At 48.2% G+C, this 27,198-nt stretch overlaps 3 protein-coding genes across 7 annotated transcripts; all 3 read left to right on the top strand.

The window, feature by feature from the left end:
* The first annotated feature begins 68 nt into the window (after nt 1–68).
* On the top strand, nt 69–3,175 carry SAT2 (spermidine/spermine N1-acetyltransferase family member 2). 4 transcript variants are annotated; one of them, XM_059907177.1, is made up of 7 exons: nt 69–152; nt 1,164–1,277; nt 1,448–1,499; nt 1,636–1,719; nt 1,819–1,920; nt 2,063–2,103; nt 2,237–3,161. In XM_059907177.1, exons 2-7 carry the CDS (start codon nt 1,212–1,214, stop codon nt 2,402–2,404), a joined length of 513 nt encoding a protein of 170 aa, XP_059763160.1. In that variant the 5' UTR covers nt 69–152; nt 1,164–1,211; the 3' UTR covers nt 2,405–3,161. The 4 variants fall into 4 exon arrangements, with proteins under 4 accessions (XP_059763160.1, XP_059763161.1, XP_059763159.1 ...); XM_059907178.1 differs by lacking the exon at nt 69–152 and having other exon boundaries at nt 966–1,277; nt 2,237–2,348; nt 2,433–3,175; XM_059907176.1 differs by lacking the exon at nt 69–152 and having other exon boundaries at nt 966–1,277; nt 2,237–3,159.
* Nucleotides 3,176–10,205: 7,030 nt separating this feature from the next.
* Nucleotides 10,206–23,818, top strand: FXR2 (FMR1 autosomal homolog 2). 2 transcript variants are annotated; one of them, XM_059907411.1, is made up of 17 exons: nt 10,206–10,655; nt 16,395–16,447; nt 16,798–16,891; nt 17,294–17,365; nt 17,477–17,625; nt 17,880–17,973; nt 18,450–18,566; nt 19,908–20,078; nt 20,282–20,360; nt 20,721–20,830; nt 21,065–21,151; nt 21,458–21,680; nt 21,877–22,074; nt 22,167–22,367; nt 22,462–22,557; nt 22,703–22,803; nt 23,122–23,818. In XM_059907411.1, exons 1-17 carry the CDS (start codon nt 10,575–10,577, stop codon nt 23,215–23,217), a joined length of 2,022 nt encoding a protein of 673 aa, XP_059763394.1. In that variant the 5' UTR covers nt 10,206–10,574; the 3' UTR covers nt 23,218–23,818. The 2 variants fall into 2 exon arrangements, with proteins under 2 accessions (XP_059763394.1, XP_059763395.1); XM_059907412.1 differs by lacking the exon at nt 10,206–10,655 and adding an exon at nt 15,923–15,971.
* Nucleotides 23,819–25,013: 1,195 nt separating this feature from the next.
* Nucleotides 25,014–26,952, top strand: SOX15 (SRY-box transcription factor 15). The gene is made up of 2 exons (XM_059907418.1): nt 25,014–25,910; nt 26,554–26,952. The coding sequence occupies exons 1-2, from the start codon at nt 25,378–25,380 to the stop codon at nt 26,720–26,722; spliced, it is 702 nt and encodes a 233-aa protein (XP_059763401.1). The 5' UTR covers nt 25,014–25,377; the 3' UTR covers nt 26,723–26,952.
* Nucleotides 26,953–27,198: the final 246 nt, after the last annotated feature.

Below are 27,198 nucleotides of genomic sequence, written 5' to 3'. Positions count from 1 at the left end.
CATTCCTGGGCGCCTCGTCACTTCCCCTGCGCTGGCTGTCCTGGCGGCTCACCCAAGCGGACTCACTGAGCGACGCGGGCGGGCTATGACACCAGGGGCGCTGCTGCTGCTGCTGCTGCTGCTGGGGGCGTTGGGGGCGCCGTTCGCCCCGGGTAAGTCTGGGCCTCAAAGGGGTAAGGTAAACATGAGATCTAGAAACAGTCATGCCCGGATCCCCAAGTAGCATCCTCCGTAAGGCCTAGAGCTGAGACATGGAATCCCAAATACTAGCTGGGTGACTGTGGGCAAGTCACCCCACCTGTGTTCTTTAGTGTCCTTGTCTGCAAAATGTGAAAAAATACCTACTTTCCGGAGCTACTGTGAATGAGGATGAATCGAGATGATACAGGCACAGTGCCTGGTATCTGCTCTGAGCTCCTCCCTCAGTATTTTCCCAGGCCTCTGAGGCTTGCTGCATAGGGAGGTGTTGTCTCTGAGTGTGATTCAGTGGATACTAAGAGTCCTGGTCCCTTCCCCCCATTATCTTCTCTTAGCCGTCTACTACAAGGCCTAACCATTTACCAGTAGAAATTCATCACCCTCTCCCTGACCCATCTTAAAATACAAATGCCCCCAAGAGAAGTAACACTTTGAGCCAGTAGGCAAGAGCTGGAGGTCTTGGGGCTCACCCCGAGTCTGGATGGGCTGGAATGGGTGAGTTGGGGTGAAGGGTAGAGCAGGTAATCACTGCACACTTCAGTTAAAGAAGGAGGTATCTTTCGAGCCGTGGGGTTTCTCCAACGGAGGCTGGAACACCCAGATAACAACAACGAGGAAGCCTTGGCAGTCCAGCCTTGACCCCTGCGGGGAGTGCGGTCAAGATACCCGGCCATAGGGGCAGAGCTGGAGGGTGGGGGGGCGGGGCGGGTGGGCGGGGACATGCCTGCTCTGCAAGCTGATTGGCTGGCAGGTGCGCGCTGGCGGGGCCCGAAATTAGGGGCTACCAGGCCGTGAGGACCGCTAGTCCCACCACTCTCTCGGCCTCGCGGCAGCCGGAATCGGGCTTCTGCTTCCCAGCCCGCGGCGCCCCCACCACCTCGCTCCGAACCACTCCCCCGGCTTTCCGGAATCCGAATTTGGAGGCCCCTTAAAGGGTCCCCGTTGCTCTTCGCCCGGTCCTGCAGAACGGAAGTGGGGATCCTGGACTTCGGTCCCAGACGGTGGAGATCGGGATGGCTTCCGTGCTGATCCGAGAAGCCAAGGAGGGAGACTGTGGAAATATCCTGAGGCTGATTCGGGTGAGGGCTGCAGGCCGGAAACCGGGGTCCCAGAGGGGGTCAGAGCGGCGCTGCTGGAGTGGGGGCGGGAAGGAGGAGGTGGGAGCAGAGGGAGGAGCGCGCCCAGGGCTCCTGCTCTGGGAGCAGCGAGGCCCTCCTGCCTTAATCTAGCCTCTGTCCGCACGCTGTAGGAACTCGCTGAGTACGAGAAACTCTCAGACCAGGTGAAGATCAGTGAAGAAGGTACGGGCCCAACACCTGAGTCCTGACGGAGGCTGGGGTGGAAGTAACGGATGGGTTCCCCAGGCAGTAACTCCAGACTGGGCACACACCCAGGCCTTCTGTCTCTATCTCTTTGTCACAACTCCGATCTCTGCAGCCCTGAGAGCAGATGGCTTTGGAGAGAATCCTTTCTATCACTGTTTGGTAGCAGAGATTCTTCCTGTCCCCTGGGAGCCACAGGGTAAGAGCACCCCTATCTCAGAGGTGCCCTCTCCAGTCAGCCTCAAAGGTCTCTCCCCCAGGTGCCCAGCGGCCTGACCCTTCTTTTTTTCTCTCTCAGGGCCCTGTGTGGTGGGCTATGGGCTATACTACTTCATCTACAGCACATGGAAGGGACGAAACATTTATCTGGAAGACATCTACGTGAAGCCAGAGTATCGGGGTACTGGGCAGAGGCCAGGCTGGGAGAAAAGCAACCCATAGACTGGACCACCATCCCTTGCCTCTTAATCCTAGCCTATGGTCTTTTCTGATCCCCTTCAACTCAGACAATCTCTCTTTTTGTCTTTTTCTCCCCACATCAGGTCAGGGGATTGGCTCCAAAATAATCAAAAAAGTGGCTGAGGTGAGGAGAGGGATGGAGCTACAAGCTGGGCCCTGGCAAAGCAAAGCTGTATGGGAGGCACCTGGGTTGAATGGAGGGCGAGAAAGTCTTTCCCTTTTTGACCCAGGAAAGTGAGTGGTGTCTTCTCCCACAGGTGGCCCTGGATAAGGGCTGCTCCCAGTTCCGCCTGGCAGTCCTAGACTGGAACAAGGGGGCTATGGACTTGTATAAGACCCTAGGAGCCCAAGATCTGACGGAAGCTGAAGGTTGGCACTGCTTTCGCTTTGAAGGAGAGGCGATGAGGGAGTTGGCAGGAAAGTGACGCCATCCCTTGGGGATCTCCATTTCAGCTTCTTCATCCCCACCAGCTCAAGCAGTCCTCAGAGACTGTCTCCACTGACCAAGGCCTTCCGGAAGGAAGGGAAGGAGGGTTGGAGGTGAATATTCCCAGATGGAAAGAACAGAGGTGAGGAAGAGGCAAGCCTTCCCACTTCCTTGTTAAGGGTGAAAAATAAATGAGAATTCCCATGTGTTGATGTGGTGTTGGGTGGAGGAATTGAGGATGTGACAAGCTTCAGCTATTATGACCCTTCCTCAGTGTTTTCTGGTCAGTGGATATTGCTCCTGGGGATAAAAGTGGGCCTAAGATGACTTTCACCCACAATGGACCAGAGTATTGGCTCTGGCCTCTAGCATATATATCAGGCTTGTTGGTCAGGTTTGGGACCCAGACAAAGGCCTCCAGTGTCTGGACTGGGCTGTGTGGAATCCGAGACTGAGGCAGGCCCACCGACTCAACAGATGGAACAGGCTGCCACCTGGTGGCGGCATTTTAGGGACACTGGGAAGGACCACTGGCCCCAACTTTTTAAAAAATCCGCTCAGCTAGCGAGTGCTTTTTCTTTTTCAAAAGTCACAAAGCCTTTATTTTCAGTTCAGCAGAACCAAAACAAACCTTTAGGACCCATGGAGACAAGAAGGGAAACAGGTTCATTTCCTACTTTCATAATATTTTATTATACAAGTAATGCAGGTTTGTTGTAGAGAAGTTTGAAGGGACATATAAAAATAAAATCCATAGCCTTACTTACATCTCTCCTCTTAACCCTTTGGTACTGATTCCTTAGATTTTTTCAATGTACATATATACATATAATTAGTTAAGTATGTGGGGATTTATGGGATCAACTCTTTTGCAACCTGTTTTTTCATTTAACAATAAATCAGAAACATCTTCCTAAGTTATTAAACACATCATCACTTTCAGTGGTAACATATTATTCCTTTTGTGGAGGAACCATTGGTTAAATGGTCATAATTTAGACACTGAAAGTGGACAAGCAGGTAACATAAATGTGTAAATTGTAAAACACAGGATCAGTGGAGCCTAGAGAGTTGAAGATCCATCTTAAAATTCAAAAAAAAAATACAATTCAGCCAAACAACACTTCAAAGGCCCAAATTCTTCCAGAGTGGTGCCAGTTTTGGGCCCTTAAAATGAGTTTACAACAGATGGGCCTTTAGGACAAACTTGATTGAGAAATAATGAAGCTTGTCTGCCCCTTCCACAGATGGGAGCAGGAAGAATCCAGTTTCATGCCCTTGGCTCATCTAATCTGGCAGGGATGAATATGTTTTAAACATGAACAAGTTATCTTTTGATGGCACTTTTTAAACTTAACTCAGAATGAATTATTTCTGGAAGGACACACAAACAAGCAGAGAGTGGTTGCTTCCAGGGAGAGGAACTGGGTGTCCAGGTAACGGAAGGAAGGGGACTTTTCCCCATGCCACTTTGGATCTTCTGAATTTTGTGCCTCACCCATGTAGTACTTCAGAAAAATGAATAAATAAAACTTTAAATACTAATGCAGAAGAAAAGATTATGAACTAGGAAACAATATTTCCAAAATGTATCTTGCCCCCGTCCTGTTTTGTCTTTGCTTTTCAGAGTTTACACTTGTTTTTTTGTTATTCACTCACCCTGACCCAGATCTTACCAGTTTTCATAGGGTGTCTTTGCACCCCGGCATCAATCCATTCTGCAGCCACCCCATGGTCTCCCACCCACTCATCACTTCATTAACCTCCTGTAGGGTGATTCTATTAAGTGCTGGGGCTGACTAGAATGGAGTGAAAATCACCTGGGTTCTGGCCATTCCAGGGAGAACAGAGGGGAGGGCATTTAGGGGGAGGGATTTTTAAAGAAAGAATAGAGATAACTTAAAATATCTCTCAAATCTGTCCACATCCCTAACCCCACTTCCACTATCACCTCTCTTTGAAAATTGCTATAACCTCCTAACTGATCTCCCAGCCTCCTTCTGTAACTACCCCCCTTCCATGGGGTTATTTTTTTTTAATCATAGATATACAGTATACTATTTAAAGTGTCAAATATCTCTACAAGACCTATATAAGAAAACAGTAGTCTCCCAATTCCCCTAGCTCTTCAGAGTCAATCACTTTCAATTGAGTTTTTAAATAGTATTGTTATGGGGGGGGGGTTTGTATTCACCTTCATATTTCAAATTCAAAATGGCATACAGATATTGCTACTTTTTTTTTTGGCCACATTGGGTCTTCGTTGCTGCACACGGGCTTTCTCTAGTTGCGGCGAGTGGGAGCTACTCTTCGTTGCGGTGCGCAGGCTTCTCATCGCAGTGGCTTCTCTTGTTGCGGAGCACGGGGTCTAGGCGCGTGGGCTTCAGTAGTTGTGGCACACAGGCTTAGTTGCTCCGAGGACGTGGGATCTTCCCGGACCAGGGTTCGAACCCGTGTCCCCTAGCATTGGCAGGCGGATTCTTAACCACTGCGCCACCAGGGAAGTCCAGTTATTGCTACTTCTTGATGTTTGTTTCGAGCACTAGTATTGACCTCCCATTGCTAACCCTCTTTTCCAACCCCTCTTTCACCCCATCCCTACTTCCCATCCTCCCATCCTTCCAATATTATATCATAACTCTGGATGGATCTGTGTTTCATGTTTACATGTTATGATTATGCAAATGCTCTTCACAGTTGAGCCATGTGGATTGTTATAGGTGTTTTTCTTTCTTGCATCATTTTTGTTTTCCCTGAAATTAATACTTGCCTTGTCTCCTTTATTCATTTGCTTAGTTTTCTGTGTACTCTAATTTATCCCCCAATTCTCCCCTAGTTATGTTAATCTCTTCTTAAGAATATACAAACACGTAAGGAATTTGATCTATTTCATTTTGAAGAACTTTCTCACGGAGCCCTTAGACCTGCTCCAGCACACAGTCTGATCTTTAGGCTGCACTGTTGGAGTCCCCTTTCACATCCATCTTAGGGACCTTTGCCCCTCTCTTGACAGCCTGTTTCCCAGAACCCATGTACTCACCTTTCTCGGTTTATTTTGATGGAGCTTCTTGAGAAAGGATGCCTGGGAGGTAAATTTGTTGGAATCTTACAAGTCTGAAAATGTCTGGTCTGCTCTTGTGCTTAATTGACAGTGTGGATGGGTATCAAATATTAGATTGGAAATAATTTACCCTAAGAATTTTGAAGGCATTTCTCCATTGTCTTCAAGCTTCAGAAACTGAAAGTTTGCTGTATTGCTGTTCAGAAACCTGAAATTTTTCTTATTCTGAATCCTATGTATGAAGCTTATTTTTATTTTCCTTCCCTCTTTCCCCAACCACAGCTTTTAGGATCGTCTCTTTATCCTAGAATTCTGAAATCTTCCATGGAAATGTCTTAGTGTTTTCTCAGTGGGTCTTTGCAATCTGGAAACTCACGTTCTTCAGTTATGGAAACATTTAAAATTTTTATTATTATTTTTTGGATGATTTTCTCCCTCCATTATCTCTGTGATCTTTCTGGAACTTTTGTTGTTATTCAGATGTTGAATCCCATGGACTAATCCTATAATTAAAAAAAAATTTTTTTTTCTTTCCTTTTTCCCCATCTTCATTTTCTGGCTCTACTTTCTGGGAGATTTCTTTAATTTCTATTTTCCAACCCTTCTACTGAAATTTTTTAAATTCCCTAATTGATTTTATTTATTTATTTTTCTTCCAGTTTTAATGAGATATAATTGACATAGCAGCACTGTATAAGTTTGTGTGCAGCATAATCATTTGATTTACATACATCATGAAGTGATTATCACAAAAAGTTTAGTGAACATCTATCATCTCATATAGCTACAAAATTAAAGAAATAAAAATTTTTTTGTGATGAGAACTTAACTTTCATATATATAATGTACAGCAATGTTAATTATATTTATCATGTTGTACATTACATACCTCCTTCTACTGAATTTTTATTTTTGCTCTCATGTTTTTAATTTCTAAGAGCTCTCTTATTCTCTGCATTTTAAAAACATTCTGTTTTTGTTTCATGGATATATGTTCTTTTCTCATCTGAGAATATTCATCATAGGTTTTTTAAAAAATGTTTTTCTCCTTGTGTAGTCTGTATTTCTTCTAAACTTTCTTTCTTTGTTTTGGCCTCCATCTTTCATTTTAAAGGCTTTCCTCAAATGTCTGGTAATTCTCAGTTGTCTGCTCATATTTAAGATCGGGACACTAAGGTACTGATTGGAAACTGTGAGTGTGTCTGTATGGGATGTAGGGGGGCATGTGGATCGTGAACTTTACTATAGGGTGAGCCATGAGGCCATTTCCTTGAGGAACCCCTGATGTCAGTACCATTAGGTCTTTTTCCTTGTCTGGTTAGATTTCCCAGAGAAGATGCTTCCAAACTCCTGCCTGGAGGGTGTAAGCCTGGTTGTAGGTAATCTCAGAGCTGGGTGAAGAGGGAGTCTGGGGCAAGTCTCAACATTCAATCTGTAAACTTTCATTTAATCCCCATTTTCAGGATCTATCTAGCCATCCATCTATCAATCTATCCATCTTTCTATCTTCCTCTCTCAATCTCTCTGTGTATTTAGAAGTCCTAAGGCAGGACTATCCTGGCGGTCCAGTGGTTAAGACTCCGTGCTTCCACTGCACAGTGCATGGGTTCGATCCCTGGTCCAGGAACTAAGATCCCACATGCCATGCGGTGCGGCCAAAAAAAAGAAAAAGAAGTCCTAAGGCAAGCTGGGGCATTCTGTTGACACATTCTGTATAGTCCAGCTAGAGTAATTTCACCTACAGGCAATTCCACCTAAAGGCAAGTTGGCTGAAAATCCAGTCACAGCTCCCACTGCTGTCAGCACAAAGTCCAAACTTCTGGCTAATCCCTCCAGGCTCTGGCCCAAATCCCCATTATCTGAAACATTATTCCAGCCTTTTTTCCCCAGCAAGTCAGTTCTGACCATGTTAGACTCTTTCCAGTACCTCAAATGCACTGTAGTCTCCCTTCTGGGCCTTCTGTACATGCCATTTCCCCATCTGAAATGCTGTTCCCCCTTTTCCCACTCTCATCCTTGGCCTGAATGAACAATGACTAAAGCAGATGAAAAAGAGCAAAAGTCAAATCTGAGAGGACTGTTGCTGTCAGAGGCTTGGAAATTGATGATGGTGCCATTTCCAAGACAAAATTCAGCCACTCCTGTTGCTTAAGGGTCCAAACCCAAACATTTTAGTCTGACAGCCAGCACTCCTGATAATCTGTCCCACTTAATTTCTCTAATTCTCCCTCCCTACTCCTTATCAGAATCACTGCTGATAGTCTAGTCCCTTTTATTATTTCTGCTACCCTCGTTACTGATGTTCCTTCTCAGGCACTCTTGAAGGCACCTCTTCTTTTGCCAGCCCTTTATTTATTTATTTGTTTCTTTGTTTAATTTTTGGACACGCTGCACGGCATGTGGGATCTTAGTTCCCCAACCAGGGATCCAACCGGTACCCTGCAGTGGAAGCATGGAGTTCTAACCACTGGACCACCAGGGAATTCCCTGCCAGCCCTTTAAATACTGTTGTAGTTGAGAGTTTTATCATGGACCCAATCCATTTCTAAGTCACTTTTCTTTAGACATCTAATTTTCTCTTATAGCTTTAACTATGTCTAATACACTGATAATTCTCACATTCACCTCTCTAGCCCAGATGTCTCCTGGGCCACACACTTGTGTGTCCATTGACCTACAAGACATTGGTTCCTTCAGTTAATATTTGCCGTGCCAGGAACTGTGCTAAGTACTGAGTATACAATGCTGGGGACAAACAGACCTGGAACCCAGTCTCTGATCTCATAGGGCTTACTCATAGTGTGATGGCAGAAGACAGACGCTGGATAAATGATTAAAATTACAACCATGATGTGTGCCACAAAGGAGTATGGGATGCTTTGGCAGTGTAAGGCAGGGGACCTAAACCAGTGTGGGCATAATGGAAGGCTAATGAAATTATATTTAAATTGGGATCTGAAAGAGAAGTTTGTTGAAGACAAGGGAACATGACCACCTGGATGGTGGACCCTCAAACTCAAAGAGCACAATCAAACTCATTGAACTCATCAACTTCTCCTCCAAAACTTTTTCTCGTATGTTCTCTCTTCCATGACTGGCATCACCATGCACTCAGCAATCCAAGGTAGAAATCTGTGTTCCTCCCACTTCTTCACTGACTCCACCCCATCCTTATCACCAATTCTTGTTGATTCTATTGCAAATTTAACAGGCTCAAATCAACCTGTACCTCTGTTGCCCACAGCCCTAATCCAAGGCGGTCCTTAGCATCTTCCTCACCTGCAACAGCTCCTCACAGCTCTCACTGCCTTCTGGGATGCCCTTTCTCTTTAATCTATTCCCCACAGTTGTAAAACATAAATCTTATTACATTATACTACTGCTTTAAATCTTTCAGTGGCTCTCCAGTATGGATAAAGTGAAGACCATTTTCCTTAACCTGATTTACAAGTCCTTCACAGTCTAGCTTCCCTACTTCAAGCCAAACGCTATTTGAACTAGTTGTGGTTCCCCAAAGGACATGTTCTTTCTGCTCCTCTGCACCATTGTAGTTCTTGTTCTCTCAAGAATACTCTTACTGCACTTTTCCTCTAGCAAATGCCTATTTATCCCTCAAATCTCAATTTGCATCACCTCCCCTGCAGTAGTCTTTCCCTATCACTCTGAAGAACAACTGACCATTGTTCGTCTCCTTGGGATTCCCTCAAAACTTAGTCCTTATCTTTATCCCATGTTCAAATGAACTCCATGCACTTACTTGTTTAAATGTGTTTGTCTGCTCCTTCCCCAATATATTATAAAATCCTTGTTTTGGGGACCACATCTTGTCTTTGTATCCTTACGACCTACCACAGTGGATGGAACACAGTGAGGGCTAAATAAATATTTGCTAAATGATTACTGCACAACACATGATCCTAACTTCTTGGCTATTTTATTCACTTCTATCGAAATTTCTTACTTATCTTAGTTTACGAATCCTAAGTTTCCCCTCCACTATCCTTTCTCTGTAACAATTTTTCCTCTTTTGGATTTTCTCCGCATTTAGATATCAAATCTTGTGCTAAGTTGCATTTGCCTTTCGGTACTGCCTTGAAATCTTTCTTTAAGCTTTCTTTGTATGCATGACCAGAATCTTCTCAAGGCAAGAACGTGACTCTTAAACCGCATTGTGCAGAGATACAGAGGCTCAAGAGAGTCCAGTCCGCCTTGTGGACTGTAAAGCCCAGCGCATGCGCACCAGGCCCTTTTTTTTTTTTTTTTTTTTTTTTGCCTTTCGACAACTCCTTTTTTTTTTTTTTTTCCTTCGGAGCGTGCGCACCAAGAAAGACAAAGGTGGGGAAAGTGACCAAGCAATCATTCAGGCGCATGCCCATCCCTAACTTGTACAAGCCTGCTGGAGCGCACCGTGGTGAAGTGGGTGTGGTCTGACCAGGAGCATCAGAAGTCCAATCCGATTGAGTGAGCGCTGTCCCTCCCTCCCCATGATTGGTTAGCTCTCAGTGTTGTGGGGCGGGAAAAGGAAGAGACAGGGGCCGTGGAGAGGTGGGGTGGCGAGGAAAGAGAACCAGTCTGGTTCTGCGCAAGCGCAAGTAAGCGACCAGGAGGGGGCGTGAGAGAGTGAAGAGGAGTGTGGAAGCCCTGATGCGCTGGCCAGCGCGAGCTGGGTCGCCAGCCTTGACGCCTGCGCCTTGGCCCTCGGGGCCCGCGCGCGGCGGGCGGGTGCCCGGTGCGCCTGCGCAGTAGGCGGCGGCGGCGGCAGGGGGAGGTGGAGGCCGTGGAGCGGCAGCGGCAGCAGCGGGTCCCGGGACTGAGGCAGCAGCGGGGGCAGCGGCGGGCGGAAGCTGAGGTGACGAAGGCAGCGGCGGCGGCGGCCGTTTCCCTCACGGTGGCGGAGACCAAGGCGGCGGCGGCGGACGGGGAGCGGCCCGGCCCCGGCCCCCTGCTCGTTGGCTGTGGCAGGGCCGCCGTGGGGCCGGCCCGGCTCCCGCCCCCCGCGGCTCCCCCTCCGGCTCCTCCTCCGGGGAGACGCCGGGGACCTGGCCCGGCCCGTACTCAGAGCGCTGCTGCAGCCGCCGCCGGGGGAGTCGGAGGCGGTGGCGGCGCCATGGGCGGCCTGGCCTCTGGGGGGGATGTGGAGCCGGGACTGCCGGTCGAGGTGCGCGGCTCCAACGGGGCCTTCTACAAGGTGAGGCGGCGCGCTGGCCGGGGACGCGGTCTTCAGCCCCCTCCCTCCAGCCAGAGCAGGGAAGAGTGGGGCGGGATCGACATTCTGGAGCTAAGCCCTGACCCTTAGAACCTTAGACCCACGCTCCCACCCGCGGCCGTCCTGGGGGGAGACCTCTAGAAGTTAACCCCTTCCTCTTATTTTTGACCCCTCTATTACACCTGCTTTTACCCGCATCTCCGGGATTGAGCATCAGGGCATTATTGTACTTGGTTCAGCTCCCCTCCCAACCCCCCAGAAGAGACCCCATTTACCCAGCGTCTCGTTGACTTTTCCTGTCTCTGGTAGAAGATCTACCTTGGATCTGAATCACGTCTTCCCCACAGTCCAAGCACATGGAGAATTCTCTTTATTCTCCACTATTACCCCCTTGGGAAGGCCGTCCCATATTAGATCTTTTCATCTTCCTCGGAGAGGCCTCTGCTTACTGGCTCTGGAAGACTCACCCCACTTTCATCTTATATTTCTGTTCCCACCCCAAGGAGAAACGGTCAGAATCTGTTTATGACATTTAGTATCTTTGACCTCAGGAACTCTGGGCTGTAGCCGTCTAGTTGCCTCACAGCCATAAGGTGGCACCTTTTCTCAAGTCTCTCACCCCACCCCTTTATTCCAAGACTAGCTGGTCTACTGTTTTACCCAGGGATGGTTTTGTATTTGTCATCTCACTTTGACCTCATACATTTAGATCATTCATACAGTTTCTTCATCTTGAGGAGTGTAAGCTTCATATCCCTGATCTCTAAAAGGGGATCTCACAAGGATTCCATCTGTTAATCTTCTTCTTAAGAATTTCCACTTCTAGAAGACTTTTGGCCAGCTCGCCCAGTTTGGGAATCCACTAGCCTTTTTTTAAAGGAGAAGGAGACTATCTTTAAAAGATCCTTGTTTATTTCAGCTCCCCCGTTGCCCAGGATTGGGTTTTTTAGAACTCCTTTTATTACCACCTTTTAAATCTGTTCTGAATCTTATTTTTTAGGACATTTTTTTCCCATTTAGAATAAGCCAGGGGGAGACCCCTCTTGCCCCTCAGGAATTTTTCTTTATGTGACTGTTGTTATTTTGAACCTCTTTGGACTTTATGCCTGGAATTGTCTCAGAGACTTTCCTGATTCCTGTCTTCTCTCATTTTACCCTGAGGAGCAAGAGCAGAGTTATCTTATCATAACATTACTTGTGAGGAGAAGAACCCCCTTTCCTTCACTTCCCCTCAAGGCTTTCCTCCCATTATAGACCTCTCCACCTTCGTGCCTTTGGAAATGACTTTCTTGAACTCCTTCCCTGTGAAGTCATATCTTGCTATAACTGGAAAGGGTCTCATATTTGCCCTTGGAGTAGGTTTCTGCCCCAACTTCGACTGGTAAGCTCAGTGTAGTCATTTTTGACCCATTCTAAATGCCTATTCATTTCTGCCTTACTTCCCTCGCCAGATTTCTTTATATTCTTCGGTGCCTGTGGGTACCCACATCTATCTTAACTTAACCTCTCAATATAAGTCTTTAGCTTTTTATCCTAATATTTCTGTGTAATACCCAGAAACTACCTATTCCATTACCCAGCTAAGATGGAAGAAGGAAGCTCCCAGCTGATTCTTTCTGTCATTTTTTTTCTGCATACTTTCCTAACTCATGGGACTTTTTCTTCTAGCCTGCCTCCATAGCATTTCTGTTTTCTTTGGCGAAGTTTCTTAATTCCTTTCTGATTCTGATAGAGTGCATTTGTCTCTTATATCCTTTTCCCCCAAACTTGCATTACCTTTATTGAAATACCCTTCCTCATAAGATTTTAGCCTCATTTCCCACAGTATCTTGTCCTTCATCTGGGTCCTTCCCATCCCTAAGAAAAGTGATTCTTAAACTGAGCCTGAGATCAAGATATGATGTTTGCTTTTGTTCTAGGAAGCATGGGAGTCAGACACAGCTGGGAAAGATTGGTATCCAGTTCAAATTAACTGTGTGAGACTGCTGGGAAGGGACATGTTTCCCTTTCCACATATAAGTGTCCAACAGAAAATGTGTCTCTGAATCTTTCTCTTTTCTCCTGTGGGCTATGGCAGTGATAGACTTGATTGAGTGAATTGGGGCTAGGATGCTTTGAATCAGAGAATAGAGTTTGGACTTGAGCTGGAAGCCAGGTAATGTGGATTTTGTGTCCTGGCCACTTTAGCATTTTCTGCCCAATGCCTCAGTTGAAAACAACAGTAAATCCTTAAATTCAGACTAATCTTCCTTCAACGTTCAGTGCCATATAGATACTTGCCCAATCTGTCCTTGCTGCTGATTTAATATTCATGACTCAGCAAACTTCAGTGTGGTTCAAGGAGTGTTTACATTGCTTCTAGAACTATAAATTTGGGAAGGTTCTTTTCATCCCTCTCAGAATTGGGTCCTAGTGTTGTTGATCTTCTTCCAGGATAGAACTGCAAATGTCAGATCTGGGATCTAAGTTATCATTTAGCTATCCCATCAGCTCTTCCTTTTCTGTCAGAACTTAATGTGTTTTGTTCTCTAAGCGGTGCTCTCCCAAATGAAATATCTGTTCACCTTCCAGGGCACAGTCATCCAACTTTCCAGACCTTACCTGGATATCCCAATTCCAATTCCTTTGTTAAGGAATATGGCATCCTCACCTTCAACACGTGATTTTTATCCAGACCCTTCCTGATTTTCTTCTAGAACTCCCTCCTTTATTTTGAGAACCCAGGACTAGAAGATAGGTTGAAGGTGGGACCTAATTTTGTATCTTATAATTTGAGGAAAGTGAAGTACTTAGGAACCTAGGACTCTCACTTCCTCTGTCCAGTCCTAGGCTCTATAAGCCAAAGCTCCATAAGCCCTGGCCATTGAATTGAATTGAGTTATCCTTTGGATCTAGGTAGCCTTCTAGAGATTCACTCAACTGCTCTTGCCCTCCTCTGCTTATCTTCTCAATGAGCATGGACTGAGCAGAACTAGGAGCTCACTTTATACCACTGGTATTTTTGGAGGAAAAATACTGGGGTAATGTGGGTGGAATTAAGGAGCAGAGACTGACTTGGAATGTGAAGTTGAGGAGAAAGCTTGTTTTGGAGAATCTTTGAAGGAAAAAGACCCTAGAAGTATAAGAATGAGTGACGTTTAGTTGAACTGCTGAGTTATGTGAGGGAAAACTCCATTCTGAGCTTTGCATTTCTGCCTTGGGATCATGGTAGCTTGAAAAACCAGGGTAATGTTGCTACCTCTGCCTGAGGGCCAACCCTGACATGTTGGAGGAGAATTGGATTAGAGCTTTAGACATATCCTTTGTGAATGAGTGTATCTAGGAGTGGGGATCTCTTCACAAAAGAGGCAGGCAGGTGATTCTCTTCCACTATGTTTTATCTCATCCCTGAAATGTTTTGAAAATAGCTAACTCTCTCTTGATAAACTGTTTCTAAAGCTTAGAGATAGACGTTTTGGATAAAGAATTGGATAAAGTCAGCTGTAGAGGCTAGATGAAATGTTTAGAGAAATCCTTATAAAGGAAGAAAAGAGGAGGACACTTAAAAAGGAACTAAGGAAAAAAGAAGAAAAAGAAAAAAAAAAAAAGGAGCTAAGAGAAGAACCCAAAAGGGAGGAGAGGGATTCGGGCAAATAGAAGATGTGAGTGGAGAAGAGTAGGAATGGGTATTTATGGAGCTGAATGAAGAGTGGAAAAAATATTACCGAAGAAGGGAATGGCAGAGAAGGCTAAAGCATGGGTAAGTAAGAGGCTAGGCAGTACCAGGAGTACTAATGCCTTGGGCAGAAGTAAGGCTCTAAGTAGTAAGACTCCATAACAAGATCCTTTCCCGAAAGAAGAGAAAGATGGCTGGTATCAAGAGTGAAATTTTAGGTTTAGATTTAAGGAAAAAACAGTGTATTAAGTGTTTATGATTGATCAGTTCTCTGAGGTGGGAGTGACACAAGTGTACATTTTTGGTGTTTTCTCTCCTAAGCTCATATTTTGTTCCTTCCTGCAAAGCTCAGGAATAGTTCTTCATATATTAGCTTTTTGAAACCCCTAATTTTTAAAAAAATCTAATGAGGCATAATTGACATACAATGAAGTACACCTATTTAAAGCATACAATTTGTTAAGTTTTGACATACATATAAAACAAACCATCGCCACAATTTCTATCAATCCCAAAAGTCTTCCACCAACCACCAATGCCTTTTGTCATTATACATTAGTTTGCATTTTCTGATTTTTGACAGAAGCAAAAAGGCAGTTCAGTAGAGAAAGGATAGTCTTTCAACACATTGTGCTCAAAGAAGTGCATATTCATAGGTTAAAAATGAAGTTTGATTGTATCTGGCACCATATACAAAATTTAACTCAAAATGGATCATTGACCTAAATGTAAAATAAAAACTATAAAACTCTAGACAAGGACATTAGGTAAAGATTTCTTAGATATAAAACCAAAAGCTCAGATACAAAAGAACAAGTTGAAAAATTGGACTTACTCAAAATTAGGGATTGCTAATTTTGATAATGTGAAAAACAGGAGAGAAGGTAGGAAAATTGGGAGCACAGGATTGAACGCATAGCTTTGGCTTCCTCAGTGAAGACAGAAAATAGGAGGTGGGGAATTCCCTGGCAGTCCAGTGGTTAGGGCTCAGAGCTTTCACTGCCTTGGCCAAAAAAAGAGAGAGAGAGAAAATAGGAGGTAGACCAGCGATTCCAGCTATTCAGTCATCCCTGTTCCTCTCCCTTGTCATCATCTGAAGTTTGGGGTCTTCTACAAATTTTATTACTCTTTTCAAATTCTTAGCAGTGTCCTAGCATTTAGAAATCTCACATCTTTTATTTATTTATTGGGCCACACCGCTCAGCTTACAGGATTGCAGGATCATAGTTCCTGACCAGGGGTTGAACCCTGCCCCACGGCAGTGAAAGTCCTAACCACTGGACCGTCAGGGAATTCCCTCACATCTTTTAAATCCTAATTTTTCCTTTCGTAAGTTGTGTTTGTTTTGAATTTCTCCAGTGTTCTGATTATTTTCTTACGACCCAGGCATCAAGGCACCAAGTTCGCTCAGGCCTCTTGCTGTATTAGGAGCTAGACCCTTTCTCTCTTGGCAGATCCTGATGTCCTCTAGGTGTTCCAGGACAACCTCACACTGTCTCATGGGATATTCTTAGCTTTGCTGAATGTTGTTGGTATTTTAATTGAACTCTGGCAAGCTGCTCAGCACTGCGTGAGGCAGACAGATAGGGAGGCCTCTGTGGGAGCCGTAGGAGACCACTAGTTTCCCGGCTGTTCCGATGCAGGTGATGTTTCTCCCTTCTACTTAATTTCTGTCTCATCTTATTTCTGGATTTTGCAACATTTCTTGCTACCTCAACATTCGTATTCCTTCACCAATACAGCTTTTTCTAGCCCTGTTTTTAGATTGCTTGTGTCCCCATCTAAAACTCTAGCTTAAAAAAAGAAAAAAAAAAAAGAGTTTTCTGGTGGCCCAGTGGTTAGGACTCTTGGCTTTCACTGCTGTGGCCCCGGGTTCAGTCCCTGGTTGGGGAACTGAGATCCCGCAAGCCACAAGGTGCGGGCAAAAAGAAAGAAAAAAAAAAGAAAAGCAAACAAAAAAACTCTAGTTTAAGGCCCTCTAAAACTGTCTGTTCCCTTGATGGCTGAGGTGGTGGTTGATTGTCTTTTTTTTTTTTTTTTTTACTTTGTTCTAAAATCCATTCTAGGGCTTTGTGAAGGATGTCCATGAAGACTCTGTCACCATCTTCTTTGAAAACAAGTAAGACCTTGGGAATAGAGAACCCAGCATACTAGGTCCTAGAAGGAGAGTGGAGAAGAGGGGGCGGCTGAGTCCCATGAGGCATGTATAATAGGTGGGGGAGAGCCAAGGGTTTGGGTGGGCAACTTATATGGATCCCAGGAGAGGAAATGGTGAGAGTGGGGGTCATTTGACTCCATATTTAGATTCTAGCAAGAGATGGAAGGCACCACTATGGAGCAGGGCCTGGAGTTTAGCGTCTAATCACCAGGGAAGGTGGAAAATGCCCAGTGGAGGAAGTAACCTCTTCCTGAAGAAACGGGCAACCACACTAGCCTGAATAGCTTTCATATCACTGTTTTCCCTTGCAGCTGGCAGAGTGAGAGACAAATTCCTTTTGGGGATGTCCGGCTACCACCTCCAGCTGACTATAATAAGGAGATCACAGAAGGGGATGAAGTGGAGGTAAGGTCGTTGGAGTCCACCTTTTCTAAATGTCCCTTTTCCCAGGATTCTGCATCTCCCTTACCCTGATACCAGTACCCTAGGCTCCTCACTGGTTGGTTCACGCTCCTTCCTCCATCCAGCTAGGCAGCCTGTGGAAGAGTGAAATGCAGCAGTTTTCTGTCCATCATTGCTGTGATCAGTCAAGCTCTCAGGGAGCTTCCTGTTTTCAGGAGATTCACTTTTCTTCCATTTATGATAACAGCATCTAAAATCCAGTGTTCTCTGATTTTAATTAGCAGCTCCTTCCTCTAGATTCCTTTATCTTAGTTTAGGATGCCTCCCAAGTGTCTTAATGCTCATTCCATTCTTGATGTTTTTGGATGGTCCTCAATATCTCTTTTATTTTCAACTTCTCTTCAGGTTTATTCTCGAGCCAATGAGCAAGAACCTTGTGGCTGGTGGCTGGCCCGGGTGCGGATGATGAAGGGAGATGTGAGTGATTGTCAAGGCCTTTGGAGAACTGCTGAAACACATATTTTAGTCAGAGAAAGGTGGGAGATAGAAACTCAGGTCATCCACAGCTTCTCTCTTTCCTTCTGCCAGTTCTATGTCATTGAATATGCTGCCTGTGATGCCACTTACAATGAGATTGTCACCCTGGAACGGCTTCGGCCAGTTAATCCCAATCCCCTTGCAACCAAAGGCAGCTTCTTCAAGGTTACCATGGCTGTGCCTGAGGATCTGAGAGAGGCGTGAGTGTTTGGGATGTCGGGAGTGGGGGGCCCTCTTTATGGTCCTCGTCTCTGCTCTTGTTTGTCCCAGCCTCCGCTCCCAGTTTCAGTGTTCTGTGTTCCTTAGGCCCTCTAGAGTCCCTTTTGCTCCCAGTTCCTCTGTTTCCTCATCCCTGTTCTTTTACTGCAGTCCTTATTTTTCTCAGTCCCTCTCTCTCTCCCCTTCAACTGTACTCTACACTCTGCCCTCTGAGCATGGTTCTCTTTCTCTGCAGCTGCTCCAATGAAAACGTCCATAAAGAGTTCAAGAAAGCATTGGGAGCAAACTGCATCTTTCTCAACATCACAAATAGTGAGCTCTTCATTCTGGTGAGTTTATTCTGCCTGAATTTCACCTAAGCCCTTTTCCCCTTTTAACAACTTTGCAAGAAGAGAAGAGCTAAAATGTGCTTATATTTATTTGTCAGAGAGGACTTTATTGCTCCTGACCTCTGTGGACCCAGGTTAGCCCTACCTTTCCTTAGTCTTTCTCATGTATGACCTTAATTTTTTTTTTCAACCTGACCATCATATTGCAGTCTGGGCTGGGTACCCTTCCTTGCATTTTTGGACTCTCAAAAACAGACAGTATGATTCTCACCTGCGCTTGCTACTTAAAATCACTTCCCTTAAGCACCCAGTTAGTAGGCCCTTGTGAGACTGACAATGATTTTTCCTGTTCCTCAACTTTGTTTCTTAACTCCCACCCTTTTCCAGAGACTCAGGCATCCTGATTCCCAGTTCCTGGCTCTTCTCTAAAATGTAGTCAGTCAGTTTTAATGACTTTTCCATTGGTTTCTTTGCAGTCAACCACAGAAGCCCCTGTGAAGCGAGCATCCCTGCTGGGTGATATGCATTTCCGAAGCCTGCGCACCAAACTGCTACTCATGTCCCGCAATGAAGAAGCTACCAAGCACCTCGAGGTAAGTTTTGGCTTCACTTTTTACTGCTGATTGGTATTGTCCTTCTCCCCTCCCACCCCATCCTCCACCCATGCTCTTGTGAACAGACATTAAGGTCTTTCTGGGCCATTAAACCTGCGTCTGCTATTTTATCTCAGACTCCTCCAGATGGCAGAGCTCCATCATGTTTTAGTACAAGCTTTTTTTCTTTTTTTTTTTTTTTTAAGCTATGGGACCCTTTGATCAAGTGAAATTTTACTTGAAAGCACAATGCATAAAACAGATCAATCAGAACAGGTCTGTTTAAAAGTGCAAGAGGGTGTGGCTCTTACCTCCACTGGCTGCCCCCAAATTACCTCTGAGAACCAGACTGCTTTGTGGGATATGTTTGGGAACCATTTGTACACTGGAAAGACCACTGGACTTGGAATCAATCCTAAGTCTTGCTTTGTCAAATAACTTGATTTCAATGAGCTTTTTCTTCTTTAGCTGTGACAATGAGGTGGTTGAATGTGAGTGTTTCTACAAGGTCTTTTTGTGTTCTGACATCTTATGATGGTCAGATTCCCTTAGGAAATATACCATCCTAAATGAGGGTGGTATATATATATGTGTGTGTGTGTATTTGAACATCTGTTTCCTTTTTATCAAGTGAACTGATCTTTTCGGGAGCCTGTGCAAATTCTGGACCATGGTAATCTTTACTTCTCCAGGGATGCTACTCAGGGCACTGCCAGAACCTTTCCCTTTTCCTGCCCTTGTACTCAGGTATCCCTCTAAGGACTGGTTGAGAAATGAAGTGGTAGCATGGTGTACCATAACCTCTTTTTATGCTTTTCTCAACCTCTTGCTTTCTGTTCAACTTTTCAGGTTTTATTTTGGGAGTTGATATTGGTTTGGTTAAGGTAAATAGTTCATTACACTTGCATTTACCTTGTGAAAAGTCCTTTTTTTCATACCAACTTTATTTAATCCTCTTGTTAGTCTGGGAATGGGGTAGGTCAGGTGTAATCATTTAGCAGATGACAGAACAGAGGCACAGAGAGTATGTTTTGTTTGGGATCACACAACCAGATAGTGTTAGAGCCAGATCCAGATCTTTGATGGATCTCAGCCCAGATTCGGCCATCATTACCTCCCCTCCCCACCAAGCTATTGGTATTTGGAAGGTAGGAGTGGAATGAAAAGTTCCTGAATTCTTCACAGGTCCTGGTGGTCAGTGGACTCCCAGGTAGTTCTGGCTTTCTTTCGTACAGTCTTTTCTCATTTAAGTTATGCAAGGCATCAGGTATCTGGGACAGGTGTTCTGAGATTTCTCCATGATTCCTATAGTCCAGTGGTCCAGTGCCTTTTTTTTTTCAGACAAGTAAGCAGCTGGCGGCAGCTTTCCAAGAGGAGTTCACAGTGCGAGAGGACCTGATGGGACTAGCAATTGGGACTCATGGTGCCAACATCCAGCAGGCCCGAAAAGTACCTGGGGTGACTGCCATCGAATTGGGTGAAGAGACCTGCACTTTCCGCATCTATGGGGAGGTCAGCAAAAGATACCTGTTGTCTAGGTCCCTTAGGGGATAGAAAGAAGAGAGTGTGAAATAGAAAGGAAACCTGTCGTGTTGACCTCCCTCCCTGACTTTGGTGGCAGCACATTTTCCCAAAGACAGAGAGTGGCAGGAAGATCACTGTTTGAGATCCAGGTCCTCTGTTTTATTAATGACTCCCCACTCCTCTTCTCTTAGACTCCCGAGGCGTGCCGACAGGCCCGGAGCTACCTTGAGTTTTCTGAGGACTCCGTGCAAGTGCCCAGGAACCTGGTTGGTGAGTTGGGGATGTGTATGTGTATAAGAGAATACAGTTGGGGACCAGATGTGAGATGCTCTAAAGTGATTCTGGCTTGCCACCTCCCTGTGGACTTCCAGTTTCACAAGGACAGAGCAAACAGTCTGTAGTAGGAGTGACAAAAATGGGAGAACAGATTTCTAGGGATTGTGATATTTTGTCCAGTGAAAACACACCAGAAGCTTAGAAGCAAGAGAATCATTAAACAGAATCCTTATATAGCAGCTGGAAGACTGTTTATCTTGTCTGTTTTTACTCTTCTTTCTTTCCTTTTTTTTTTTTCTTCTTTCCTTTGAAAAAAAAAAAAAAAAAGGCCTAATTCCTCCTTTACCCATTCAGGCAAAGTGATTGGAAAGAACGGGAAAGTGATCCAGGAGATTGTGGATAAATCTGGTGTGGTGAGGGTTCGAGTAGAAGGTGATAATGACAAGAAGAACCCCAGGGAGGAGGTATGGGGCAGCTACACCTAGAGATTGGTTGCCAGAAGTAGATGGGATTATTCTCCAAGCCATTCCCTTGAGAGATGGGATTTCTAGGGGTTGGGGCATGGGAACTTTGGTTTTTTCTAGTAGATGTAGAGCCCAGAAAGATCCATTTGGGTGGGCTTCTGTAGGAGACAGGGTGGACTTAATACTTCATTTGAGTCTCTTTCTAATCCTTCTGTCCTTTCCTCTGCTCTCCAGGGAATGGTTCCCTTCATATTTGTTGGCACCCGAGAGAATATCAGCAATGCTCAGGCTCTGCTGGAGTATCACCTCTCCTACCTGCAGGTACCCAAGCCAGAAGAAGCCTGGGAGAGGAGAGATCCACGTGTACAAGGGGACTAAGGATGCTGGTGGATAAAGTTAAAAGTGGTGGTTCCCAGTTTGTGTCTCTGAGTAGAATAGAAACCATTAGGTGGAAAATTGGGGCTGTGGAGTTGGAACCCAGAATTTTCCCTGTTTTAAGCCTTCTTGCATTCCTGAGAGTTCAGATCCATAGGGACAGTCAGGGCAGAGAAGCAGGAAAAAGAGACTGTTCATTGATCTTATACTTATTCCTTCTTCCTTGTTTTTCTCCATCTTCTCCCCAACCAGGAGGTGGAGCAGCTTCGCTTGGAGAGGTTGCAAATTGATGAACAGCTTCGGCAGATTGGGCTGGGCTTTCGCCCTCCTGGGAGTGGGCGGGGCAGCGGTGGCAGTGACAAGGCTGGATACACCACTGATGAGAGCTCCTCCTCCTCCCTCCACACCACACGAACCTATGGGGGCAGCTATGGGGGCCGGGGCCGGGGCCGGAGGACAGGCGGTCCTGCCTGTGGTGAGAGGGAGGCGAGCAGTGTTGGGGTGTGTGGGAGGCAGAAGTCTGGGTGGAAGTTTGAGGAAAGGGTGATGGAGAAGATGAAGTGGTTGGCTGGGGGACTTAGGAGTGAGAGGGAGAGTCTTCCAGCCTGGGGGCTGGGATGGATCCTGGGGTAGGGTGAGTGACCCTGTTTGAACCCTACTGTGTTCTTCAGGCCCCATCTCAGACCTATCCACGGCTTCTGAGACTGAGTCAGAGAAGAGGGAGGAGCCCAACCGAGCTGGGCCTGGTGACCGGGATCCCCCGACCCGGGGGGAAGAAAGTCGGAGGCGGCCGATTGGGGGCCGGGGTAGGGGACCCCCACCTGCCCCCCGGCCCACCTCAAGATACAACTCTTCATCAATTAGCTCAGGTACCAGAAGCAGACAGCTGGGTTCACGAATGTGGGCCAAAAGGAAAGATGATGGACACCTGACTCCCAACTCCTCTTCTTCCTCTAACCAGTGCTGAAGGACCCAGACAGTAATCCCTACAGCCTACTGGACACATCCGAACCAGAGCCCCCAGTTGATTCAGAGCCTGGGGAACCCCCCCCAGCAAGTGCCAGGCGCCGCCGCTCCCGCCGCCGTCGCACTGATGAAGATAGGACTGTCATGGATGGAGGCCTGGAATCTGACGGGCCCAGCATGACAGAGAATGGCCTGGGTAAGGGGTGTACCTGGATCTGAAAAATCAGAACTGGGCAAGAATTGAGGGATGGGAGATTGATGCACAACTCTCATTTTCCCCTGCCCCACAGAAGATGAGTCAAGACCCCAGCGTCGTAATCGGAGCCGCCGCCGCCGTAACCGTGGTAACCGGACTGATGGTTCGATCAGTGGAGACCGTCAGCCAGGTCAGCTCACGCAGGATGTCAGCAGACTTCCTCAGAGAACAGGATGCCTCCTGTCCTGTGAAAGCTAGGGGTTGGGGTTCAGTGGGTGTCTAGGGGCTGGGTACCTGGGTTCCTTCTGAAACTTTTGGTCCTCTGCCTTCCCCAGTGACTGTGGCTGACTATATCTCCCGAGCAAAGTCTCAGAGCCGCCAGCGGCCACCCCTGGAACGCACTAAACCTTCAGAGGATTCTCTTTCAGGACAGAAGGTAGGCAAGCAAGATATAGTTTACCCCACCTCTTTTTTTATTGTTCTGGGGTAGGGGGCACAAGAAAACTCCCAAAGAAATCTCTCATTAAATTGCAGAGAAGGCATGTCTGATGGAGTTTAGACTGCATTTAGAATAGTGAAAAGTTTGAATAGAAGAGAATTTGGTTCACATTTTCTGGATCCCAGTAAAAGTGACTACAGGGGACCAACCCTGGAGATGCCTGGAGCATTTAGATGGTAGGGAATGGCATTACCTGAATTTCTACTGACCTTTTTCTTTCCTTCCTCTCCATTTTCTTTCCCACTCCCCCCTCAGGGTGACTCTGTCAGCAAGCTTCCTAAGGGCCCCTCAGAGAATGGGGAGCTCTCTGCCCCCCTGGAGTTGGGTAGTTTGGTGAATGGGGTTTCATAAACCCTCCAGCCCGCATCCCTCCCTTCTCCATCTCGCTTGCTGCCCAACACCATGGCCCTCACAGGCCCAACTGACCTGCGCTGGAGCTGCTCTTATCTAGGGGGGCGGGGGGTGGCACAGCAGCTTGGGTCCCCCCCAGCCTCCAGGAGCTAGTGGAGGGGTGTGTAACAGGGTCATACCCCCCTCCCTCTTGTCCACCCTACCCCCAGGGTGAGGGGAGCCTCTCTCCTTCCCCATCAGACTGGATGTGCCTTTATCCTCTAATGCCCCAATCTCTCTCTGAACACCCCCATTCTCCGCCTGTTGGTGCGGGGTGCTCCTTGACCCACCCAGATTGGACAGTTCAGGGGGGCTCCCCTGCTATCCCTCCTCCCGTCCTGTACCCCCCATTTCTGGGGCCTCATCACTGTGGAAGACGGGGATAGTAAGGGTATAAGTGGGTGGGAGGCATGGGGAAGGTTTTGGAGTAGAACCAGGGGTGTGTATGAAGGGGGGTGACAAGGTCCCCCAGGGGAGGGGGGACCAACCTTTGGTGGATGAGAAGGCGTATTTATTTTTCACTGTACAGTATTTAAAAAGAGAATAAAAAAATCCAAATGGTTCTCTGGTTCCTGCACCTTCCTTATGCCCAGTTTGGTCCATCTGTTTGTGTAGGACTGACCTGCCCTGACCCTTGTTTCCTGTATCTCCACACCTAGCTTCTCTAGCATTCCAAAGATGGTCTACTTCTGGGAATTTCTGACATTCCTAAATTCTCCAGGCCCAGGTACCCTCCTGGTCCAGAGGAGAGTGGCTTGTGCCTTGCTGCCTCTCCCCTCCCCCAGGTTTGCTGGTAGAGGGAGCTGGGCCACTCCTAGACCCTGAGTCACAGCGCGCTAGGTAGGGCTGCTCAAAGCTGGAGCTGTTCCTTCTAAGAGCTGAGAGCCAAGGCAGGCTGCTTAATCCGATTACCTGAGGCCTGGGGCTTGGGCTGGGCCTTGGGCAGAGTGGGGAGCAGGGTTCCCTCAAGACAGCCTCTGGGACCTAGGTGTCCAGCCCTCATTCCTGCGGGTTCTCTGCTCTGGATCCCGGCTTTTTCTCCAGCATCCACATCACTGACCTCTCAGCCTTAAGGGTCATCCTGGGCTTCCTTGCTCCCTGCCTCCCAACTCTGAGGATTAGAGATAAAACATGCAGTGGAGAAACCTAGGTTTGGGGGCTATAGTGGGGAGGGTTTAAATTTTCTCACCTGGAAAGGGGTTGAATCACCACCCAAGCACCTCAGGAAACAAAAATGGCCTGCCTGCCTCCTGACTGCCAGACTTTTTTGCCCCGGGCCAGGTCAGGGGTTTGAGGAGCAGGAGGCACCAGAAAAGGGTTTGGGTTTGGATTGGGGGGTTGGGTGTCCTCACCTCCCTCCCAGCACAACTCTGAGCCTGAGGGCTTTTGATCACCCGATGCCTGATCCCATTGTGCAGAGGCATTGACTTTAAATTGCCAGTGCTTAAGAAGGGAGGGGTAGCTGTTCAGAGCTACTGGGGCTGGAAGGCCTGACTTGGATCCTGGGTGGGGAGGGGGCGTGGTCCCCTGGGGGGGGAGTGTTGGGGGCTGGGAAGAACAGGACACCTGGTTGGCCTAAGGGAGGGGGAGGTTGGCGCCCTTCAGGAGGCGCGGTCGGCTGGGAGGGAGTAGGGAGGAGTCAGTCGTTAAAAGCTGTTCCCGGGCCTGGCGCACCCGGCAGCCAGAGACGCTGAGGCCAGGTGAGAGAGGGCTGTGGCACCTGGGCTGTGCCTCCTGGCAGCTGCGGGACCCCAGAGCGCAAAGGTTTACCGCCTTCACCGAAGCCCGGGCCAGTGGCCGGCAGCTAGTAGGGGGAGCGAGGCTGGGTCGGGGACCTCGCGGCCACAAGGAAAGAGCACAACCTATCCAGGACTGGGTACCAGACAGCGGATTTTGCGCTCGACTCCCCAAACGTGCCGGATTGGTTGGTGGCAGGGGCTCCATTATAAGGACTCTGAACTTGGGGACGATATATATACCTTTTAAGGACACGAGTCTCTCTGTAACGACTCCGGACTAGGAAGGCACTTCCATTTTAAGGATACCGGGTTTGGGGATCAACGTTTCACTTTGGAGGGGAGGGCGTGTAGGACGACCTCTTAAGGCTTCCCTTCACCCCCGATGGCGCTACCCGGCTCCTCACAGGGCCAGGCCTGGAGCCTGGAACCTCCCACTCCCACGGCCCCTACCTCCTCGTCCTCGGGCTCCCAGGAGCGGGAGGGCGCCGGGAGCCCAGTGGTCTCCGGGGGGCTTCCCTTGGAGAAGGTGAAACGGCCCATGAACGCGTTCATGGTGTGGAGCTCCGCCCAGCGCCGCCAGATGGCGCAGCAGAACCCGAAGATGCACAACTCGGAGATCTCCAAGCGCCTGGGCGCGCAGTGGAAGCTGCTGGGCGAGGACGAGAAGCGGCCCTTCGTGGAAGAGGCTAAGCGGCTCCGGGCCCGGCACCTGCGCGACTACCCCGACTACAAGTACCGGCCCCGGCGCAAGACCAAGAGCGCGGGCGCCGGGTCGCCCCACTTCGGCCAGGGAAGCGGCGGCGTGGCTGGCGGCGGGCCGGTCTGGGGGCCCGGGTACACGACCACCCAGGGGAGCAGAGGCTTTGGGTACCAGCCCCCCAACTACTCGACAGCCTACCTGCCTGGCGGTTACGGGTGAGTGCCCGGGGAGCGGGATGAGGACGTGCCCCCCTCCTGCAGCCTGGGTGGGGGCGGATACCAGAGGGCCTGGCTGGGAGGGGCCCCGAGCCCACCCAAGAAGGGGACACTCCCGGAGGAGTTTGAGGGGCGCCCCGTGAAGGGTGGGAGAGTTCCGGGGAGCCAGGGTCTTCCTAGAGGACGTTTCCATCACAGTCTGTTGGTGGTGGCACCGCAGGAACAGACCACAGCGCCCTGGATGTGACCGTGTTCTGGTTACCAGAATTTCCCGTTTCCCACCCCCGATTCTGGCCCTCGTGTGACCCAGCTTCCTCTCCCAGCCCCCGGGGCAAGGACAGGCCAAGCCCAGCTCTACCCCTTCCTGGCCTGCCGCCCCAAAAGAGGAAAACAGGCGCGCAGCACGCAAGCTCGCTCTTGAGCGTGCCCCAACACGGCTGCGGCGGCGCTGCTCTAAGCCGTCCTGGGGTCCGGTTCCCTACCGGCGGGACCCAGAGAGCCAGGGATGGGTAGGTGGGTGACAAGTTATACCTGTCTGCGCAGAGCTGCTCAGAACCGCCCCCACATGCGAGCTGGGGACCCTGCTCGGCACCTCCAACCCAGAGGACCAAGTGCCTTCTAACCCCGGTGTTTCTCTTTGCAGCTCTTCCCACTGTAAACCGGAGGCCCCCTCGCCGTGCTCTCTCCCTCAGAGTAACCCAAGGCTCCAGGGGGAGCTGCTCCCCCCTTACAGCCCCTACCCACCCCCAGGCTCTCCCACTCTGTACAACGCTCCCCTCCCAGGGGCCCCCATGCCCCTAACCCACCTCTAACCCTCATGGACATGGACCTCCCAGAAAGGTTTCCATCCTCCTTTTCTACCCAGAAACACCCCACTACCACCACCACCACCACCACCATTCCCAGGCTGCAAACCCTGTTCTAGAACTGTGTTGGACCACAGTTCAGAGGAGGTGGGCAGTACCCCCCAAAGCCCTGAAAGCCAGTGGGAACAAAACAAGACGGTTTTTTTTTGTAGGCTGAACACAGTTTTGTACGATTACACCATGTCTCTGAGTCTTTATTGTTCCATCTCTGTTCCCCTTTACTGCAGCAGGAACCAGCAGTCTCCACTCCCTTCCGCCTGGACCTGCCAGAGCAGGAACCTCCACACCCCACCCTGGGGCCCTGCCTGAGTCATTCTTCTGTCCCCCTTCCCCCGCCCCCCACCAAGCACTGGGGTCCAGGAGACAGTCTGAGCCAGGGTGCAGGAGGCAGGAAGCCACAAGCACCTATTCCCTTCCACTGT

This window comes from Balaenoptera ricei, chromosome 20 (genome assembly GCF_028023285.1).
Source record: "Balaenoptera ricei isolate mBalRic1 chromosome 20, mBalRic1.hap2, whole genome shotgun sequence".
Taxonomy (NCBI): Eukaryota; Metazoa; Chordata; class Mammalia; order Artiodactyla; family Balaenopteridae; genus Balaenoptera; species Balaenoptera ricei.
Note: the sequence above shows the minus strand (reverse complement) of the source record. Positions and strands in the feature narration are given on the sequence as shown.